The sequence below is a fragment of the Podarcis filfolensis genome, assembly GCF_964270895.1.
Source record: "Podarcis filfolensis genome assembly, chromosome: 4".
NCBI lineage: Eukaryota > Metazoa > Chordata > Lepidosauria > Squamata > Lacertidae > Podarcis > Podarcis filfolensis.
Window position 1 is genome coordinate 54,228,022 of NC_139607.1, and position 18,660 is coordinate 54,246,681.

Sequence of the window (18,660 nt, forward strand, 5' to 3'; positions counted from 1 at the left end):
CTCTGCCATTGGCCTGCTATCCAATTAAAACCAGGAAAGATTCTGGAATTGACTTCCTGCAGGAAGTCACCTTCTTTCAATGGAACAGTCTTAGAATACCTTGTCCTAGCAATATGTCACGGTGGATTGTTTGCTGTTCTCATCTATCTAAGCCCAGGTTTTTCCTACTTAGGTTCTGATCCTACGTGGGGTAAATCTATTTTCTGTTACCCATGTGGGGTAATGGGAGACTAGACTGCCAATTAAGCCAACCATTTTTTTCCACAAGGAATTCCTGCAAATTGGTTTATCTTCTAGGCTCCACAAATACTATATACATCCTGCCACCACCCTTCATAGAAAACATATCCATGGCCAGTTATGGTCCTCTCTCCTAGTGGCTATAAGTCATCACGTTTCAACAAGCTGAATAGGTAACTTCATTTGGCACATTCCCAAGTTGCATTAGAAGACATCTGTAGCTCTGTATTGCGGTCTAAGCCTTTAAGGCACAGGTAGGCAAAAAACGTGTTCCCACACCTAGTACAGGGACATTAAGAGCACCTTTTAACTTCCACTGCTCCCGATTCCTCCTTCCACTGCTTCCAACACTGTTGCTGTTGGGAAGTAAATGGGTGCATGTGTATTAATAGCCTTTGTTACATGTGGCCCTCGGCAAAAAGTTGTGCCTACTTTTAAGAGAACAAGAGCCCTACTTCTGCATCCATGTAGCACTAGAATGTTCGTAAAAGAGGTAAAAATGTCATTTAAATTCATGTTAGATAAAACATTTATTTTTTATTTAAAAGCATGTAAGTTCTGTTCAGATGTGGGTAAGACAAAACCAGTGTAGATTATCAGGTTAATTGAACATGGAATATTAAGTTAATTGAACATGATAGCTTTTTTTTTTTTGGTGCAACTTTCCTTGGTTTCAAATCAGCTGTAAAAGAAAATGGCTCATTTACAGTAGTCTTTCATAGAATAGAAGATATGCTTGTGAATTCAGCACTTTGGCTAAAGGGACTGCTTGCACATGTGTATCACTAATATGAAACCATTGTCCTTTGGATGATTCAGTCTCTGAAGCTGAACAGAAAAGAAGAGTTGTGTCATTAAATTCCAGTAATTTGGCAAGAAAGTAATTTTACATTGGTCATCTAGGGTAAAAACACTGGTGCTACTTACTTTGTCCAATCTTGCCATGGAGGACAAGATCAGAAAGTTGGTTGTTAGTAGCTCTCGTCTTCACATAGGCAGTATAGTGACCAGATCTCATAGTACCACTATGTTCAACAATACCATACAAAGAGTACAATACTCTTGAACTGCCCTCTACAACATTCTGTGAAAACAATATATCCAAAATACTTCAAGGTTGATTTTATAATGCATCAGCAAAAATCGTAACGTTTGGTCGTTCTTCCGCTCTAGTATACAATTATCTTTGCGTTATAACTAAGCTCGGCTAATTAAACAGGAAACACTATAAGGGACAGCATTTATCTATTAATAAAAGGAGCATTTCAAACAAAAACATAGAAAAAGGTGAATAATAAAACAACTTGGCTAAGAATGAGATAAAGGATAAAACAGACCAAAACACACAAATCTTATCTAAATAGATCCCACCCCACTAAAATTACAATCAAAGGCCTAGGTGAATAACCCATATTTTTGCCTGGCACCTGAAAAAAGAGTGATGCTAAGCATACCTCCTAGGGCAAAGGAGGCACCACTGCAAAGGCCCATTCATGTGTTATCACCCACAGAGAAAAGAGCCTCAGGTGAGAGCGTAGAGCTCAGGTTGGTTCACGTGGGGAGAGGCAGTCTGATGTAGTACAGCCCTGAGCCCCTTAAGACTTCATAGGTGAAAACCAGCAATTTGAATTAGGCCCAGAAACGAATTGGTAGCCAGTACAGTTAGGCCATGACATGTTTTGTGCTCAGACCCATCTTTCCCTAGTGAGCAACCTGGCTATCAAAAACAGAAAGTGGTGTGGGTGAGCCCTAAGAATGGTCAGTAGCATGTATTTGAACAGGGCAGTGTTTATTTTAGGTTCTGGTGGAAGCCTAGTGGTCCAGGACTGAGGGAATACCAGGGGATCATCTTACCCCAAAAGCAGTGTCTATGGGCTATCTAGTATATGGGGGAACTAGAGTAACTTGTTTTCATAGAGCTCACAATTAAATGAGTCAGATCTAGAACGAAAGAAACAGCATTTCCCAGGACAGCATGATGGCCAGGAGAGAAATATGGTTATTCCAAACCAGTCACCCTCATCACATTAGGCTGCTTACTTTAAGGCCACACTGGGGCACTCAAGGGAAGACAGAAGCCAGAAATTATGAGGGGTGGGTTTCAGAGAAAAGAGGTTGGGTCTTTGATGTACTGAGTTTGAGACAATGATGGCTATTTCCACTGGGATGCTTCAAGAAACAGATGGATATTTGGGATTGGAAGGAGGGAGAAAGTTCTGTAGAAAGGTAGGATGCGATTAATAATAATAATAATAATAATAATTTATTTATTTATATCCCGCCCATCTGGCTGGGCTTCCCCAGCCACTCTGGGCAGTTTCCAAAAAAATTAAAATACTGTAATACTGTAATAATATATGAAAAGCACAGGATGCTATCAGGTTTTGAATGCTCACATACCCATAGTAAGCATCTCTTTACTGGATACACACAAGATTTTATGCACACAAGTTAAACTTGTGTGAGCTGACTTTTTAAAGCTGTTCTTCTGCATGAGAAATAGGCTACTGAAAAATAGTGGAAATTTAAATAGACTTTCTCTTTGCTTACCTTGCACTTAACTGAGCAGAAAGGAGCCAAGTCCATTACTTCAGGAAATTTTATGTGCTTGTTCACTTTTTGGAGATTATATCCTGTCTAGAAGGAGAGCAGAGACAGTGGCAAATAAAATGCATAAAAATTACACAATCTAGTGATTTAAGAACAAAGCTTCTGATCTTCAAGACAAGAATTCTCAAAAATTTAAATTATTTCTTTTATAGCTCAAATATAATTGTAATATGGCAATAAGAATTTTCCCCGTTTCTCTCTCGAGCAATGCTGCTTACAGTGATGAAGCCAAGGACTTAAAACTTATTTTACAGAAACATTTATACCTGTTGAAATCTTTTTAAATGAAGCGTTAGAATTGGAGGAGCGAGAGAAATAAGCATTTGTTTTTTGGCATTAGTGTATACATGTTTCTTGACATCTGCAGAACAAAAGAAAAAAACAAAATAAGATTTATTAGATTTTAAAGAACGCTGTCATGGAATTGTTCTAACGCAATATAACGGATCACATAATTTGAGACTTCAGGCATGCTAAAACTTTGACCGCTTTGACTGAAAAGAGCTCAATTTATGCTACTCCGATTCTGAGCTCATGCTTCATAGAGTTTTTCACAATGACCTTTATAAATTTGTAACATTCAAAATACAAACAAATTAATGTATACCAGCCTTTACCAACTTTGTACCTTGAAGATGTTTTTGACTACAGCTCCCATCAGTCCAAGCTGAAAGCTTGGGAACTGTGGTCCAAAACATCTGGAAAACAACTGTTTTTGAATAAACAAATATCAAAGCTGCTACTCCCATTCAGTTTTGTCACTATGTGATTAGTTTTCAAAAATACAACTTCAGCCAAATTGTATACTCACTCTAAACGACTATCTCCAATTCTCTAGGATTACTTAGGACACTACTACATGCAGTTGTCTATGCCTTTATAACAGCTATACACGCACTTCCAACTTCCCTCCCTGCTCCCTGTGAAGTCATATATGCTAGGCTGACATGGTAAGAAAATATTTAAGAGCATACTTTTTCCAGAGGTCTTTGGTCCACAAACTTGCCTCTGTGTGCATACATCACACAGCAGTTTATTGTTCTCACAAAGTTTCTCATTATGAGTGAACTGATACAAGCAATGAAGCACTGAACCTTCTTCTGTGTTCATAGGTTCTCTGTTTGCAAGGGTACAAAATGCTGTTTCTGGATCCTCATTTACTACTTCATACATTTTTGTCTCAGAATCGTGAAGATCATTCAAGCTTTCTGAATCGTCGCTAGGCTCTTCATCCAAGGATAATTTGTTAAAGCCATTGGTAATATCCTCATCTTCATCAAGACTATCGTGTTTGGCAGGCAGATTGTCATGTTTATTAATACACTGTACAGCAGAAACCAAGCCTTCTGTGGTCACAGCCATTGTGGCTTCATTGTTTGCCTCTTGGTCAGAACTTCCTGTATTTTCATTCTGTACTTCAGTTGTTCCCTCTTGCTCATTCATACTCTCTTTCTGATCCATGCACTGCTCTTCACATGGGTTACATGACTCCTCGTCTTGTTTTAGGCTAGTACCCTCAGAATCATTTCCTACAGTTTCACTGCTGCAATTATGATCACCTTCCGTTTTTTCAGTGGCACAGATCTCTGTTAGTGGGATTACCTTTTCTTGCATTTTTTGCTGGCGGCGTTGGTTCTGTCAAAGGAAATGCAAGAAATTAAGGGTACCGAAAGGACAATTATCCTAATTTGTGCTGCACAGAGATATATAAAACGATACGGCATTTAAGTTTGGTATATACCGAACTTCCAAATTAATTTACATATAGATGCTTTTACGAGGTGTAAGCAGTAAGGCTGTCTTCAAACTTAAGGCCAAACCATGATCTGGTGTAGATGAAATAGTTCGGTAGTTCAGCCAAACGAACAACAGGTAAAAATAAGGGATTTACAACAATTTGTGGGAAGGAAGCACCTAAGACAGGGATGGGAACCTGTGGCTCTACTAATGCTTGGCTACCCCCCCCCCATCATCCTTCATCACTGGCCATTCTGGCCAAGGCTAATGGCAGCTGAACAAGGGTGGTCCTCACTGCTGTTTTAAGAGCACATATTCCACCATTTTACAAATTAGCAATCTCCTTGACAATTTGCTTTGTTGGCTAGAATAATGCCAGTGCTCTCTCAACACTTGGTTAGCAGAGACAGAATGTGGATGGGGATGCCTATCGGAAAGTAATGCAGTACAAATATATGCATTTAGTCACATATGCTCAACTTTAAAAACTGGACTGAGGTGAAAATGAGTCCAGATGAGCAATGAAACAGCCAGTGCAATCTGGCAAGATAGAGCACTGGCCTTAATGTCTGGGCAACAGGGATGCATACCTTCTATTCTATTCAGAATAAGAGCAGTAAGAGGCCTGTGTTCACTATCAGTTATATGGCTACATTGCAGCATAATATGTTTGTTAGGTGATCCGCGATTGTCATGTGATTCTGCAGTGACGAAGTCCTTACAAGTTAAACAGATGCGCAAACAGCGGGAGATGGGAGAAAAACAAAGGCTGTGTAAAACAGGAGTAAGCAACTGCACAAGAGTAGGAGAAGGGGGGGGGGCTTTCTTAACACCCCTACCAAAACCCTACAATGCTCAGTGCAGTACTAGTAGCAACTCTTCAACCAACCGTATTTAAGAGGTAAGTGTACAGAACTGCTTTCTACTTTGATACTCTACTAACCTTTGATTGCTTTTTGGCCATTTTCTTTGCCTTTTTCAGGAGATGCTTACTTGTACCAGGAGTCTCCTCTTTCTCCTTCAAATAACAATCATTCCCTGTGTTGTCTTCATCATCTTCAATCTCTTTTTCTTGCATCTTTCTAACATTATTATTATTATTGGGTTTTTTCTTGCCACCCTTAAAAAGAAAGCGATAAACAGTTCAGAGACATGGTGGGACGTCAACTCCAATATTTGGGTTGATACTGGCACATCAAATGAACAAAGGAAAACAGGATGGGGGGGGGGGGAGGGAATATTCAGCTGGATATTTCTATTGTTCACAACAGTTTGTTGGAAAGTGGGGTTTTCTTTGAATGTTCCTCACCACATTCAAATTTAAGAACAAGGGGTAGGGCTTTCCTTTATATCCTATCTCACTGATGAAGGCAGGAGAACCCAGCATGCCAAGCACTGCTGCCGATGTTGCTGGACTACATTTCTGACCACCAGCTGGGCTTATGGGAGTTGGACAATTTCTTGAGGGGTAAAGGATCCTCGTCCCTGCTGTTTTAGCAGGGAGGAATGGTTTACTCCATTAGCTTTTTAGGAACCCCATATAAGTGATGGGCTTGAGAGCAAGCACCCATAAAATGTAATAAATGGTAGTACACATATAAATTTGTACAGCTGCATGCCTGATTTTGGAAATTCTCTTACTGCAAGCTTCACTGTCCCACCCCCCCCCCCTAAAAAAATGTTCTAAAAAATTTGAAGACTTTCTCGAAGCATGTCCCTTGAGGTACACGGCACCTATGCTGATGGGTAGGGGGAATCAGCAACCCCTCTCCTCATATATGCAGAACTTTCATTCAGTGGATGCCTCTGCTACTGACAGAAGATGGAAATCAATTTCATATTATTCTCTCTTCTGCAATCCTATGCTATCTTCCCCTGGACTGCAAGAAGATCAAACGTATCCATTCTTCAGGAAATCAGCCCTGAGTGCTCACTGGAAGGACAGATCGTGAAGCTGAGGCTCCAGTACTTTGGCCACCTCATGAGAAGAGAAGACTCCCTGGAAAAGACCCTGAAGTTGGGAAAGATTGAGGGCACAAGGAGAAGGGGACGACAGAGGACAAGATGGTTGGACGGTGTTCTCGGAGCTATAAACATGAGTCTGACCAAACTGCGGGAGGCAGTGGAAGACAGGAGTGCCTGGCATGCTCTGGTCCATGGGGTCACGAAGAGTCGGACATGACTAAATGACTAAACAACAACAACATGCTATCTTCCATGCTGTTCTGGAGGGTCTCCTGCTTTTTGGAAATGATTTTCAGGGGATTCTTGGGGCTGGAGGAGGAATTGGCAAAAATTGCTTCCCTTCCTCTTCTTTTAACAAAGACGTCTACTAGATCAAAAGCTCTTCTGTGAGCACAAGGATACCAACTGTAGAATGACTTCTGTTTGCACAATTGAAGTTCTCCTCCCTCTCCTCTCGCTGAACCCCCCACCATCTGCTCTGGAGGGCTGGGAGAGTTGTGGGAGGCATGTAGGGGAAAACAGAGGGAAGAGAAGTTTTGATGCACAAAGTCATTCCATGAGCACAACAGCCTAAAAAAAAGAGCAATCTGATCTTACCTCATTTAAGACAGGCAGTGACAAATCAAGGAATGACTCGTGCACTAATGAAATCTGAAATACACGTTTTATCATAGTATTAGAAAAATCGCCTGAGTTTAAGAACAACCATTATATCTTCTGTTATGTGAAAATACGTTTATTGAAAAATAATCCCCAGCTTCAAGGGGTGGGGGATCCCAGTGCTGTGAGTGAGAGAGAGTGCTCAAATCTAAGATTAGGTGCCAAAGAAGGATAAGAAGTCCCATTCTTGAAAGTAGGAAAGCAAGATACAAAAGCAGACTGGGCTGCTATTATCGCTCTATTCTTTCACCTGAATGTAAATACCAACATTTTTTGGAATTACAAGTAAAAGCCAATAGGTGACTGGAAATCTTCCAGCTTATAAGATTTCCAGTTCTGCAAGAACACTTGTAGAACTATAGGACATACTCATGCACACTTCATTCCCCCATCAAAGGTAGTGTCTGGGATGTAGGTCATTATAGAAATCTCAAGTCAGCAACAGCAAAGAGAGCCCTTGTGTCATTCTGCTTGTCACCAAATTTATAAGCTATTTAGGTTATATCAAAAAGGAAAGCCACTTACAGTTTGGCACTCCTCACACATGATTGTGCTTGTTAATTCTCCACCAAAAATACGGTCCACAAAGCTCAGTGTCACCTTTCCCTTTTCATACTCTGAAATATTAAGAGAAAGCATTAAAACTTTATCTTGATCTGAGGATGTTATTGTATGAAGAGCTACAGTGAGTTGAACAAGATGATACCCCCACTCCCAACCAATAAGAAACATTAAGACATTATAGCTCCTTAGGAAAGGAGAAGTGAAATGGAGTTGAATAATAGTTCCCAATGGTACGGTGAACATTCTATATATTAATTATTGTTTTTCTTTCTCCAGTGAATAGATGGGTTGGAATTGAAAAAGATGCAAAGCATTTGCTCATGTCCACTGGAATTATTAAACACATGAAACAGCCCCACTTCCCCATATCACAACCCACTTTTGAAAGTGCTATCGACTGCCAAGCAATTTTGATGCAACTTTCAGTTATTTATTTATCAGCAAGGATCTGGTGTGAGTGAAAAGCACCTCTGCATGCACATAAGGCAGGAAGAAAATTAATTTCCCCAATAATTTCCCCTGGCACATATCACATCCTTTTCTGGAGAATCCTCAGCAGCCTTTTTTTGTGGTTGTGACAGGGCAGAAATGAGCACATGTTTCATATGCAACTCTTTGGATACCAAAATTAATATAGAAACAATGCCCAAGGTGAGGAACTGATAGAAGTTGTTACCTTTGATCTTCTTTTTTAGTTCTTCATTTTCTTTATCAGTAGAATTATTCAGTGCCTTAAAAATTCCAGCAGAAATACGCTAGAAATAAATAGAATTGTAAATTGTAACAAAGCTAAACATTTTTGTTGTTGTTCATTCTACTAAACATCAAGTTTAATCACCACCTTAACAGTAAAAACAGATAGCTACTCTACATATTCCTGCATTATAAAGCAGGGATTTCCAAGCGTTTGGGGCCTATGGGCACATTTGCCAATACCGAAAGATGTCAGGAAATAAATACTCTCTGTTATAATTAATATACACATATTTTTTCCCATTTCTGATTCTGTGACAGCCCAATTTCATGCATATTTACTCAGAATTAAGTATAGACACCTTTCCCAGCAAGCAGCAGTGGATGGTGCAGTGGGGCTGAACCACCCACTTGACCTTTGTTCTGCCCCACCATTCTCCACAATGCTCTTTGTGCACTAAGAGGACAGGGAGTTCCAGGCTGCAGACATTCTGTACTAGATACTTACTTGGATTTCTTCTGTCCGCATGCCATCTAATAAATAGCGAAGCAGTTCCTGGCTGTCTTGCTGTTGATAACCTTTAAATCGTATAGCTCTGTTAAATATAACAACATAAAGGATAAAGATTTAAATTCAAAATATTACAGTAAGGACATATAAACATTTAAAAAGTGGGGAAATAACTTGGTAGGGAAAAACAAAGGCTCACATCACTTAAGAGCTCTTCTTTTGTTTTTTACATTATTCTAGGAAGTTATAAAAAAGAAACTTCCTTGTTTCATTTTATTGTTCCTTACATAATTTTGGCAGTCATCATAAAGATCAAACATGTTGTTTCTTAAATAAATGTACAGCACAATCCTTTGCATGTCTAATTAGAAATCGATACCACTGGCCTTGGTAATGGTTTACCATGAATGTGGTGATCTTGGTTTCTTTGCGACTCCCAATCATGGGTGGGGGAACAAGCCATGATCCCTGGCTTGGGGTTATGTCCAAACCTGGGGTTGTGATTTGCTTCATTCCCAGCAAACCATAATCTGTAAGCCTTTTATTGGTCACTGTGGCATAAACTAATCAGGACTGAAACTGAGACATGTGGACATGAAGCCTGCTTTCAGCTTCAAGTATTTATAAGACAATGCTAACATCTCATGATGTACAGGAAGAAATACAACCTAAAATGCCTTAACCCAATCAAATTGCTCTATAGACCAACCAATATATGCAATTCACTGTTTTATGTAAGCTTTTTCAATATTAACATTACAACTCAGGCAGATACTCACTTTTTACAGATCTGAGAGAAGAGTTCTTTGGGGGTCACAGTTCCTTTTTTAGTCTCTTGCATTTCTGTCAGAAACTGACACATGGCTAGTGTAAGAGGTCTTGGCTGATCAAGTGTAACTATCATGGGTTCCTGAACACCACACAAAGAGAGCATTTGTATTACATACATTTTAACAAGTAATTTGCCATTCATTCATTTGAAGCGATATAGAAAAACATCTGGACTGCCCTCAACAAAATGTGTATTTTTGTAAATTTTGTAGCCTGTATCCAGTGCAGCATTTGCAAAAGAATTATCACACAATGGGAATTTCTGCCCCTTTCCTTCACACAGCTAGTCATGAGGGTCAGGGAACCATGAGGAAAGAAAATGCCTGGGACATGGGTCAAGGGGTTGAAAAGGAGCTATCATGGGTTTGTTTTCTGAAACTAATTAAGGCTAAACACATCTGTTCAGGCTTGGACATGATGCTCAAGTGTGGTTAGCTAGAAACTGAAATGAAAGCTTCTGATATTTTCGACATTATAACACAGGAGCAGGATGAGGTAGTAAATGAGCCTGGGGCTTATTCATATAGCACTAAGCCATTGTATCTGAAGCAGGCCACGGCGTCAACTGACCTGGCCATCGCCAAAATGCCAGACTGATCAAAGAACCTCCAGACACAGGCTTTTTGGTAAAGCTTGCTTAAATCCACCTCTTAAAAATTTCAACACACCATAAAACAACAGCTAACATACCGTTATTGAGAATTCTGGTGGTTCAAGTGTAACTGCCAAGTCCGGCATTTTAACCTCCTTTAGCAGCTCTCTCAGAACTGGTGTTTGTGATAAGTTCTGCAGGAAATTTTTTTTAGAGTCAATGATTAACACGTTTGGGAACTCACTGTCATACCTAGAAACATTTCCTTATGTTCAAAATCCTTTTGAGACCACAATTTATTCAAATAAAGGCAGCGAACAAGATTGTCAGCAAGAAAAATGACAATCATTTTCCCACAAAAATTTTCCCACTTCTCCACCTCACGCTATTAGCATTCAGGACAAAGCCTACCCTAAGAGGTTTTGTTCCCCAGCAATCAGACAAATGCATTCAGGATAATACATTTCATAATACTGGGTATACAGGGATTTAAAAGATAAGAGCTTGCAACTTGATATTTGTCAAGAAACAGAACTGGTAAGCAATGAAGCTCCTTTTGCTACTTCAGCACAAATGAGGGTGGGGGGAGATCAGGAGTCTAGGAGTTGCTAGGAATCTCCACCATACCTGCAGAACTGCATTAAAGAAACAGGTATTCCCCAGGTTACTGAGGCCCTTCACTGTCACTTCTGCATTGCCATTTAAATGAAGTTTGTTGTCCTTCATCAATATCTCTTTTTTCTCCCTCTCTTCCTCATTTCGGTGGTCTTTTATTTTTTTGTTTTCCAATGGCTTGTTTTCTTCTTCTTTTGATGCTGAAATAAAAACAATTCATTTTGTGTTTCAAAATGCAATAAATCGAGAGATGTTAGGATGCAGCAATTACTAATACTACTCAGAGAAAAGCTAGACCTCCTAAGGTCTATTCATTGCTACACATAACAAAAGTAAATTGACATTTCTAGTACATTCTAGTCTGGAAGGTGACAGTGAACAAAAAACCCATCAATTTCTAAATCAGTAGGCACGTCCCAATGATGTCAGAACTTACCTGTATTCTGCATGTTCACATGTGCTTGTTTTCTAACATAATCCACAAGCTGGCCCAATTGACCATTACTATTGTATGGCACATCGTTGTCACACAAATAGCACCTGCATCCACAAAAAGGAGAAAAGAAGATTAATAAAAAAAACCCAGAAGCCCAGTGCAGCTGGCTTCAAAAGAAAGTGCATATCATGATGTAGATACATTTCAAACTAAATTTGTATTCACATATGATATGAAAGTGGTTATCAGATCCATATATATATATATATATATATATATATATATATATATATATTCAGCTAGAACTTTGCAGTTCTTTACTACAAAATGTCCAGCTATTAAGTTCTCAGAAGCTGTTGTCTATGACAAACAATTTTGCACAGTAGACAAATACAGCAATTTTAAGACTAAACTTGATATATTGTATAAATCAAGGAATCAAATCTATATTAGCAGCAAATTCTAGTAAGTTCACTTAGAAGTCTCACAGAGCCGCAGAGTTCTTGTTTCCTAATAAATCAATACAAGATTAACACAATCTTAGTACTTGATTATTGCTACTAGTTATCATGTATTATTTAATCCTTAATTTCTGATGTATAAGCTTTTGTGTGTGTGCCAGAGATATTTATAAACAATTTACAACACAAATGCTATGACAATATGGGGAAGGGGTTCAGAATCACTATAGCGGTGAGCCTCTCAAGAAAATAGAAAGCATTTATGATAAACCATGTTACTGCCACAGAAAATATGAAAGAATGTTTGTAGTCTGGGATGAATTACAAGGCCCTTAATTAGTATGACAACACAAGAATTTAGGTAGCGATTCCCTTTTTTGTTATATGCTGCACTCCATGTGTGCTGGCACATATTCAGAATAAGAGCTCCATAATGGTTTCTATAGGAAGATGGTGTAAGAGGAATCCCTCATACAGGAGGAAGAGAGAAAACTAAGTATGCAGCCAAAGCATGACAGAAATGGTAAATAAAATAAGTCAGGTACACTGCACAAAAAGTTACATAATAATTCCAATAACGTTTGGGAAAAACCCATGTATCCTTCTAACTGGAATATTGATAAACTCACCACACACTCCAGTTGTCCAAACTGAGAACCAAACAATGAGGTTCTGATCTTGGTGTTTCAAAATGCTTTATGGCATGTTGTTCTTGAGAATTTCTGCCACAGCCCTGGAATAGCAACAGTTGCAAATACAATAAAGGTTGCAAATCAACAGTTACTGAATTAAACTTTTTAAAGTGAAACCTTCAAATAGTTGCAATAAGGAATAGTTCTACTATAAGGAGTACTGTTCAGTGCTAATGAAACAAAGCAATTATACATTTCCCACCCTTGGTATGCATATTATAGGGGAAAAAATACCGTGTGGCCACATTTCAGGCATAACCATATTGTAGGTCCATCTTCTGCTTTCTCTTCAGATTTCTCACGGGTCTCACTGTCTGATGTTCGGCAATCCTGACAGGAGCTCCAGTCCACATTCTGCAACACCTTTTTCAGGCCACCTTGTTCCAATCCTTTGCGAAGGTGCTTGCATATAGGTTCTATTGGGAAGTTTCAACAAGGCAAGGCAAATTTAAAAGGGACATTATTTAGAACGAATGTGGTGTGGGGGTAGAGATACTCCAATCTCTGCTGTACAGTGCAACTCCCCTGGTGGCTTTGGGCAAATTATTGTCCTGCAACCTAACCTACCTCACAGAGTTGTTGTGAGAACAAAAATGATACAATTCTACATCTGCCACAGTGGCCTCCTGGGTGCACAGTGAGACACTGGTGTGATAAATGAACAAAAACCTAAGGCATACAGTGGTACCTCTGGTTATGTACTTAATTCGTTCTGGAGGTACGTTCTTAACCTGAAACTGTTCTTAACCTGAAGCACCAATTTAGCTAATGGGGCCTCCCGCTGCTGCTGCGCTGCCGCCGTGTGATTTCTGTTCTCATCCTGAAGCAAAGTTCTTAACCCGAGGTACTATTTCTGGGTTAGCGGAGTCTGTAACCTGAAGTGTATGTAACCCGAGGTACCACTGTATAGCCAAAGAACTGTGGGAAGAAGTAATAGTTGCTGGTGCTGCTCTACTAAAGCTTCCAGCAGACCTTGTGAATTTTTGTACAAAATGAAAGCTCTATAGCTCTCTGAGCAAGACCTGTTTTATTTGTTCTTAAAACTTTTTTTCTTTAAAAGAATCAGGTGTCTTCCTTTAACTGCATGAACTTATATAACCCAGTATCCCTGCCTTCTTTCTGACATGGTCTTAATGCTGTGCCCTTTCCCAAGCCCCATTCCAATGTCCTATTTTTGTCATATATCTACCAAAAGAGATTTAATAACTGAACAAATGGATATTATTTATTTAAGGATTGGAAATAATGGGATCACAAGCACAACAAACCTGTTTTTACACAGGGAGGTTCAGGCGGGAGAAGAAAAGTAATTATGCCATTTCATACTGAGGATAAAGCTACACTGCTGTTTAATCTTCTCATCATGACTATGATCATAGAGCATCAGGGTTCCAAGCTAATTGTCAGATGTTTTGTCCCAATTCAGATAAAACTAGGCAATGAAGTCAACAGGAGTCGGGCAAACGTAAATGTTAACCCATAAATTTCACTGAGAAGGGCAAACCTTTCCCTGGAGTCAAACGTTCGGCAAGTCCAAGGCCTACTGTAAATTAAATAATGGGATTGCCCCTTAAATATGAATTTAAATACTGTTGTTCTCTACATTATTTGATTTGCACTAGGACAAACACGTTTGAGATATTACATTTCTGCCAAGGAAATAAGAGTATAAACTCTTTCTTCCTCAGAGCTATGAAACTGATTGACAGTATTACAATTACAAAGCATACCTGCTATATCCGGTGAGTCATCTGGTGGCATGTTTTTCCCCTTTGTTCGTCTTCTTCCCATGCTGCTGCTCCAAGGTTTTATTTCACATCAAACATTTATGGCCTAAAAGAGAAAGAAATTTTATCATTCTCAATTTTGAAGGAGACCTAAAAAACTAAAAGCAACTACACTAGAAGACATTCAAGACCCAATTCCTCAAGGTGATGGAGCAAGTGGGGTAGAGTTTGTGTCACCAGTCATATTTTCCTTTCTTGTATCAGTCCTTGGAAATTGAGGTTGAAAGTGGCAAAACTGCAACCAAGCAAGCCCAAAATCCATCTGAAAGATTTGCACAAAGTACGGTGGTACCTCGGGTTAAGAACTTAATTCGTTCTGGAGGTCCGTTCTTAACCTGAAACTATTCTTAACCTGAGGTACCACTTTAGCTAATGGGGCCTCCCACTGCACGATTTCTGTTCTCACCCTGAAACAAAGTTCTTAACCTGAGGTACTATTTCTGAGTTAGTGGAGTCTGTAACCTGAAGCGTCTGTAACCCGAGGTACCACTGTATACAAATTTGTTTAACAGCAGAATGCATTTTTGGAATATATTGGGTATATTCAGATAACCAAATGTCAGCTTCAGAAGCTGAGATATGCATGAGCTTCAGGCACTTGCATGTAGCCACACTGCTCCCCCCACTTCAGGAAACTTCACTTAACCATAGCTTCTCATTACACTTGAACCGAGAAACTATCATTTTTTTGCTTAATTGTATGCCATTTTTTGACATTGGCTTCCATATCCTGGCTTGTTTAGAAGCTGCTAACCAGTTTCAAATCTGGACATAATTGGAAGCTATGGTTAACTGTAGGTTACTTGTCCTGTGAAGAAACAAAGCTGTTACCAGAAAGTTATTTGTATCTTGGCTTATCAAGCCAAGATTTGATCCCTTAAATGTGCCACTGTGTACAGGAAGGCTGCAACTCAATGAGAGTGCTCATGCAGTCTATTATATAACATTGGACTTTTGACTGCAAAGATACTGAGTTCAAATCCATGCTTAACCCTAAAGCTCTCTGGGTGGTCACAGGCAAGTCATTTTTTCTTTGTCACAATAGTGTTGTTGAGAGGATAAAATGGGAGAGCCCCCTGTGTACTGCCCTGAGCTTCTTTGAGGAAAAGTAGGATATAAATGTAATAAATAAAATTACTGACATGCATACAAGTGCGGCAGATAATATTTCAGAGGCTAAATATGAAGTGAAGTATCATGTTCTAGCACAGCAGGTTAAGCTAGTCTGATGGGATATCACATACTAAACTACAAAATGCTACAATATAAGGGTGTGGATTTAGATCAGAGCTTTCCAAACTTTTCAAGTTGGTGACACACTTTTGGGACATGCATCATTTCTCGTCACAGAAATTCAGTTTTACTAGCAAACCAGAGCTTAAACTAACCCTTTGCAGCCCCAGGAGGAGCGCAGGGTGTGTTCAGGTAACGTTCTGCAACAGAAAATATTAGGGAACATATTTATTTGCCAGCACAAACTTCAGTAGTACAGGTTTTGGTGGTCTTGATTTGCTGTTACCTCTACCACATATTCTACATGCTTGTACATATTTTGCTCCTATTGTTGCTGCTTCCCTGGGCAAATGACAGGTTAGCCTGATTATATAGAACTTACATTCTATTTTGGAAATTATCCTGAGAAACACGTGACTTAGCTTCATGTGTCCAATATGGAATAGCCAGGACACAGAGCAAACTTTTGACTATTTAAAAAAAATAATCTGAACAACAAAGATCCACTGGCCATGCCTATAGCAGCTTTCAGATCCTAATCTTGGTTTTTCATTTTTTTTAACACAACAGTAATCAGAAAGGTAAATGCATTTTTGTGTATGTTAACTATGAACAGTTTAGGGCTGTTCATATTCCAATCCCCATAGACTGCCTGCACAGCAGGGATACATGCTGACAAATAAATAGACTTTCTGCAAATACAGTATAACTGTACTGCTGTAGGGATTACTCAAGAATGACTACTGTGACATCTTTACATATGTTTTCAAAATAGTCTACCTACTCTGGCTTCTCCTCCCTACAAAAACAAATTCAGTGTAGGTCAAGTCCCTGGAATACTTTGCTCAACTTTCTGCACTATTACTCACCGCAATCTCTGTGGTAGAAACAGCACCCCTGGAAAAGGGAAGAGCAGTCTTTTACATTGATGTAAGTCCATATTACAAGTCCATATTTCTGCTTCTTTCTCACTTTTAACTCAATTAGTTTCCCAGAATTCTGGAGTTGGAAGGGATCCCAAGGGTAATCTAGTCCAACCCCCTGCAATGCAGGAATCTTTTAACCCAACATGGGGCTTGAAACCACGACCCTGAGATTAAGAGTCTCGTGTTCTGACAGGAGTTAAACACAATTCAGGGCATACAGTTTTAAATTTAAGGCCCTTTCCTATGACATAAAACAAGTAAATGCTCACACAAGCATGGTTATTGAGCAGTTTCGGACACATCCTCATTCCCTTGCATCCACTGAATTATTAACAACTGGGATGCTGTGAGAGGAGGAAAACACCTGTTTCTTCACAAGTGTGTTACTGCTAGCATTTTATGGCATACAAAACGTTAGAAGCAGTATCCTTCAACTCTCTATATTGGACAAACAGGCCAAACCCAATGCCAAAGGATAAATGAACAAAAAACTGACATCAGGAATCACAAGACAGAGAAACCAGTAGGACACCACTTCAATCTCCCAGGACATCCAATACAAGATCTCAAAGCAGCTGCCTTATTACAAAAGAATTTCAGAAATAGACTTGAAAGAGAAGTTGCTGAATTACAACTTATTACCAAACTGAAAACTACGGAGAGACCTCGTCTGAATAGAGACATTGGATTCTTGTCTCATTACACATGCTAAAGCTATTTTTGGTCATCTGCATACTATCCCTTGCTTTTTCCTGTAGGACTAATTGCAGTCATCAACATGTTTACCATACCCATTGAGCCAATCACCCATCCCCTACTACCCTACTGAGAAATACCCCACCCCACCGTCCCACTACATACAGTGGATACTCGGGTTGCGAACGTGATCTGTGTGGGATGCATGTTCGCAACCTGCATCTGCGCATGCACGTGTTGCAATTCGGCGCTTCTGCGAAGACCGAAACCCGGAAGTAACCCATTCCAGTACTATCGGGTTTCGGTGGTCCGCAACCTGAAAAGGCTGTAACCCGAGGTATGACTGTATAAGGGTCTGGTGACTTCTGCTTCAGTGTATCTGAAGAAGTGTGCATGCACACGAAAGCTTATACCAGAACAAACTTAGTTGGTCTATAAGGTGCTACTGGACAATTTAAAAAGACAATTTGAAATATAAAAAAACCACAAATAAAACCAAGTGTTGGGAATACTGTACTGTAAATAGCTAACCTGCCCTGCATGCAGACCTTAAAACCGGTGAGAACATTTCCCTACAACTTCTTTTGACCAAACTGCGGGAGGCAGTGGAAGACAGGAGTGCCTGGCGTGCTCTGGTCCATGGGGTCACGAAGAGTCGGACACGACTAAACAACAACGACTTTTTATCCCCGTGACTTGCTTGGCCAGTGCCATTTCCTTAGCGCACGTTAATGGCAGGGAGCGCGCTCAAATTATTGCGGGGGCCAAATCCTGTCTTTCCCAAAGCCTGCCTTTCCATCTTAAGAAAATAGCCCCCCCCCCCGCGAAACTTCTGCATGTCCTGCTGCCGTTAACAGGCGCAGGACCAAAGACCAGCAAGAGAATTGGCCACTTTCCTTAACCGGACACGGAGTGCTGCACTTCTTGGACCCAGCTCGTGTTCCTGCGCAGTCACACAAAACCTTGTCCTCCCCTCCCTTCATACCCAGGAGTAGAGCCCTTCAGAAGTTGGCAGCCTCAGGTTGGAAGGGCAAAATATTCTGCCTCTCCAAGAAAGCCAAGCCAAGGCAGACCGGGCACTGCCGCCGCCGCCGACTCCTTTGCGACTACATGGGCTTAAGAGGGATGGTACTACTCACCCGCAAGCCGTTAAGCGAAAAGTCTGGTGAAGGAGATACAAATAAAGCCCCGCGACAGCACCCCGCATGCCTGGAGAGACCAACAGTCCCCACTGCTCCGTGGCAGCCTCTGCGGCGCGTCACCGTCTGAGAGTCGAGGGAGAAACACGCAGCTCGCGACTGGCCCAGCTCTCCTCTCTCTCCTTCAGAAAACGAGCTTCGCTGCAATTTCTACTAGAACGCGCCGCAACTTGCCGGGTGGGAGGCAGTCCCCAGCTTTGATTGGTTACGTC

At 40.2% G+C, this 18,660-nt stretch overlaps 1 protein-coding gene across 2 annotated transcripts; it reads right to left on the bottom strand.

Annotated features, from left to right (window-relative positions):
* Window positions 1-757: 757 nt before the first annotated feature.
* On the bottom strand, window positions 758-18,536 carry USP16 (ubiquitin specific peptidase 16). 2 transcript variants are annotated; one of them, XM_083611289.1, is made up of 18 exons: window positions 18,389-18,536; window positions 14,338-14,440; window positions 12,842-13,023; window positions 12,545-12,648; window positions 11,455-11,558; window positions 11,031-11,218; window positions 10,502-10,597; window positions 9,760-9,890; window positions 8,978-9,065; window positions 8,453-8,531; window positions 7,738-7,829; window positions 7,150-7,203; window positions 5,531-5,707; window positions 3,825-4,485; window positions 3,117-3,211; window positions 2,791-2,877; window positions 1,168-1,324; window positions 758-1,068 (listed from the first exon to the last, which is right to left on the bottom strand). In XM_083611289.1, the coding sequence occupies exons 2-18, from the start codon at window positions 14,396-14,398 to the stop codon at window positions 944-946; spliced, it is 2,481 nt and encodes an 826-aa protein (XP_083467415.1). In that variant the 5' UTR covers window positions 14,399-14,440; window positions 18,389-18,536; the 3' UTR covers window positions 758-943. The 2 variants fall into 2 exon arrangements, with proteins under 2 accessions (XP_083467415.1, XP_083467416.1); XM_083611290.1 differs by lacking the exon at window positions 18,389-18,536 and adding an exon at window positions 16,412-16,537.
* Window positions 18,537-18,660: the final 124 nt, after the last annotated feature.